Source organism: Hippichthys cyanospilos, chromosome 14 (genome assembly GCF_059441005.1).
Source record: "Hippichthys cyanospilos isolate Australia breed blue-spotted pipefish chromosome 14, RoL_Hcya_1.0, whole genome shotgun sequence".
Lineage (NCBI taxonomy): Eukaryota > Metazoa > Chordata > Actinopteri > Syngnathiformes > Syngnathidae > Hippichthys > Hippichthys cyanospilos.
This window is the reverse complement of record NC_142382.1, coordinates 16,790,001-16,794,192: the sequence shown is the minus strand read 5'-3', so window position 1 is coordinate 16,794,192 and position 4,192 is coordinate 16,790,001. Positions and strand designations below refer to the sequence as shown.

At 40.8% G+C, this 4,192-nt stretch overlaps 1 protein-coding gene across 4 annotated transcripts in view; it reads left to right on the top strand.

Annotated features, from left to right (window-relative positions):
- Positions 1-1,445: 1,445 nt before the first annotated feature.
- rock2a (rho-associated, coiled-coil containing protein kinase 2a) overlaps positions 1,446-4,192 on the top strand; it is a 35,325-nt gene continuing 32,578 nt past the window's right edge. For all 4 annotated transcript variants that reach the window (XM_088432412.1, XM_088432411.1, XM_088432410.1 and 1 more), the window contains exon 1: positions 1,446-2,258. In XM_088432412.1, the coding sequence (XP_088288538.1) occupies positions 2,160-2,258 (99 nt within the window). In that variant the 5' untranslated portion in view covers positions 1,446-2,159. The remainder of the gene's footprint in view (positions 2,259-4,192) is intronic.

The window sequence follows — 4,192 nt, the reverse complement described above, 5'->3', positions numbered from 1 at the left end:
CTATCAATTCAGTCCACGTGGGACACATTATTTATAACAGTAGTTCCACCTGCGGGTGAATTATTTACCACTGCCGTTGATTGTCTGGCTGTGTGTTTGGAGCACACAGACATTTTTTATAGCATAGGTCTCAACTCCAGTCCTTTTGGACCGCAATCCTGCATGATTTTAGGCATAAACACACATGATTTAAATTACTCGCGCATTAGCAAACTCTTGAGGAACTTGAAAATTATGCTAATCATTTGTATCAGGTGTGTTTAAGAGAGCATCATCGAAAGCATGCAGGTTTGCGGCCCTCGAGGACTGGAGTTTGAGACCTATGTTGTATAGTAAAACACGGTAATTAATAAATTAAACATTGAAGTTTACTTGACCGACTCAATGCAAAGTCTTTCCTCCTCAGCTCTGCAACCAAAACGAAACTTTAAGACATGGATGAGGTTAACGTGTAGGCTATTTATTCTTTTATGGGTAGTACGAGGGCTTGCTATCATCATCTGGCTTCTCGCAAATCATGTTTATCAGCTCGGGCGATGCCAGTGCTGAGAGTGCAGAATAAGCAAGGAATGCTTGGACATGCATCGATTAGTGGAAATAACACTTTGGAGGTGTTCAGTGTGAGAAAACAACTTTGTAAACTGGTTCAAATTTCCCATAATATGGTCCAAAGTTGATTGCTACAAACACAATATTAAACAGAATGCTATGTTTGAGCTAGTGGGGCTGCATCAAATACTTTTACTAAAAAACTTTTTTGTTTGGTTTTGTGTGCGACTTGACTTCTCCTTTGGGTGGCTCGGTGTTGCAGTGGTTAGCATGTCCGCCTCACCGTTCAGGGATCAGAGTTCAAATCCACCTCGCTCCGGCCTTCCTGTGTGGAGTTTGCATGTTCTCCCGAGCTCGTGTGGGTTCTCACCTGGCACTCCGGCTTCCTCCTACACTCCCTCGAAAAAAAAAATAAAAAATAAAATGCATGGCAAGTGTATTGGACATATTAAATTGTCCTTAGGTGTGATTGGGTGCTTGAATGGTTGTCTGTCCCTGTGTGCCCTGCAATTGGCTGGCATACCAATTCAGGGTGTCCCCATCCTACTGCCCGTAGACAACTGGAATAGGCACCAGCAAGGCAAAGACCCTCGTCTCTAGAAAATGGATGCTTAGAAAGTGCTCTTTCCCTTGGAAAAAAATGTGACCGTCTCCTACATTTAAATTGCCTAAATCTCTTTTATTCTATGAATATAAACGTTGCTGCCCCAAATCACACATTTATGACTCCCTTGTTTCATTAAAAAAGGAAAAATGACACATTCTAAACAAAGTCTGTCTGGACTCTGGAGTTAGGCTGAGGCGCAGGGACAGAACTGGTGAGTTATGGGAAACGGAGTTTTCTCTGTCATGGGAGGAGACACATGACACATTCTAGACTGTGTGCGTGTTTGCTTGTGTCGCTGTGTAGACGTGAGTGAATCGTGAGGATTGGGTGAGTGCTGGATTTGTCTCTTCCAAGCGCGAAAGGATTTTTTTTCACGACGAAAATTAACAATCCGGATTGCGACATTTGGAAGACGTTCGGAAATGCAAAAGAGAATCCAGGAAGAGAGCGCGTGCCCATTAAAAATTGAGCGCGGGATTCACCTTGTCCCTTCGTCACGCTTGCCGTATCGCCGAGGATAAACTTTGACATCAAGTGGCTGCTAAGGGTTTTTGAATGGGGTGAATTGAACTGATTTTTTATTAAGAAGCCAGAGAACCCAAAAAGAGGGGAAGAGGAGGCGAGGGGCTCAAAGAAAACGCCCCGTTGCCGCTGCCTGTTGCTGTTATCTCCAAATTCAAACTTAATACGTCGACTAGGAAAATGCATCTCCCACTTAACGGGAGATGAGATGGAATGTGGAACGTTATCTTTGTTGCTTGAAAGGCTAAAGTCTTTGTTCTTGTTCAGACCCGTTCCTTCGGCGAGTTTTGAGAACTCTTGTCGCTTTCGGAATATTTTCCCCTCGTTGTTGGACTCTTTTCCCGCTGGAGACTATCTGGGTGGGCTCGGAGCCCAAAGGCTGCCCCGCTAGGCCCGAACAACAAGTTTCACATGTAAAGTCAGGCAGTTGGGTACAAAAACAACTCTTTCTTCCTATTCTTTGACGAGCGACGCCGCAGAAATGTCGCAGGGCGCCGAGAAGAGGATGGAAAGCCGGCTGAAGAAGTTGGAGGACATGATGAGGAACCCCAGGTCCGCGTTGAACCTGGAAAGTTTGCTGGTAAGACAAGTGGGATACTTGTGCATTATTTAAAAATGTCGCGGTGGCTGCTCTCTGAAACACAGTGACTATTACTGGCCTCCTTAACTTGTTCTGAGCTGCTAGCATTTTCCTTTTGTTATTAGGTTAACTGCTGCTAAAACTCGTCCTCGTTCCCTTTGTCCTTGTTTAACAAAAAATTCCAGTCTGTCCTGTAATCAGATATCTTTCCATTTCAACGCATTAGAATTTCACTGTGTGGTTTCGTGCTATACATGTGACAATAATTCTCTACAACCTAATGGAAATTGCAATGGGAGTCTGTTTGCTGGTCCATTCTAGAGTAGGCCTGGTTAATAGTTCAGACTGATCACAGACTGCAGTTTGGGAGATTCGTGGTGCCTGCAGATTAGGATTAATTTGTTGGGAATGTTTCACTTTTTTGGGTGAACACCAATGTGTAATCACTGCTGTGGTCCTTTTGCTCCAGAGAAGAAATGGTAGCAACAAGGTGTGTATCAAGCAGGTTGTAGTTAAATATGAAAACTAAAGTAACCGGTGTTTGGCATTTCTAAAGCACTTAATGTAAAAGTAGAAAAGTTTAATGTCGGTTATTTAAAAAAAAAAAAAGAAGCTGTAAATGGTTCCTAAAATTCTCATGCAAGTCAATTCTCTTGCCTAATTAAACCAAATAAAATATCAATAGTCACCACCGTATTTAAACCTTTATGGCTCCCCTTCATACGCTATCTAAAAAGGCAACCAATCATCACTAAAATACATTTACATTTGTGACGTGTTTTGACGAAACCAGGCATATGCCCTTTTTTGATTCACACAAAAACAACCTCCTTAAGGGCTTAACTTTCATTTCCCAGCAGCCAAAATGTTCAAATTGTATTCAAAGTGTATGACAATAAGAGATTAGCAGACGATGCACCCAGTTGCTGTGGAGTTTTAATTAGACAACCTAGCTAGCGTGTCTCTTTAAGTTACCACCGAATGACCTGTAGTTCCTTGTCCCAAACGTCATTTCATGAACGAGCTCCTTAAATTGACTAAGCAACCAATAATTTCAAACACCAATAATGTGACCCTTTAGAGTGACATTGAACAGAAACCAGACGGATGAACAGAGCGGTACCAAAACTCTGTTAACACAATGTACGATGCATACCGTACAAACATGCTGTCCCTCCTTAGCAGGCAGATCATGTCATCCAAACATCTGCAAATAATCCAAATGTGATTCATCGTCAGTCCCGGGGTATCTTTCTTTAATGAGTGCATTTTTACTTCTAATTTAATGCTTTCATTCATGCTTCCAATCAAATTGTGTCATACAATTTTATGCTTTGTTCACAATGATGTGAGCACACCGAGCACTGCGGAGAGAATAAAAGTTTAAGATAAAGGTAAAACTTTTGAAATGCATTTTGAGTCAAAGTGTGTTCCAATATGTATTTAAAGAAAAATCAAAACGTTTTGATCGTTCCTCAATATTTTCATTCGTGACGTTTATCTACTTTTGATGACACATTACTGAACGTGACCAATAAATCTGCGACATGATTGAGCTACCCCCACCAATCCACTTTTATACTCGTTTATTTTAGATCAATTGTAAATCATATATGAGGAATGAGAAGAAGCGATCTGAAAAAGAAAGGGTTATCAAAATTGTCATTGTCATCTCCATCCCCAATAATATAAACAAATTATTTTGTAAGGCCTCTAATGTTCACGTGTCACTTAATTTGACGAAAATATTAAAAAACAGAAAAACTATTTAGCCATTGAAATGTTATAAAAATATATTTTCTTTGTGTGGCCAAATGCATTTTAGACATAACATCCATCAAATCAAATTTCTCATTGTGATAAATTGACATTAAAAGCACACACACGTAACAACATAAAAACAAGTAAACCTTGGCAGATGCTGTCTCAGGAAT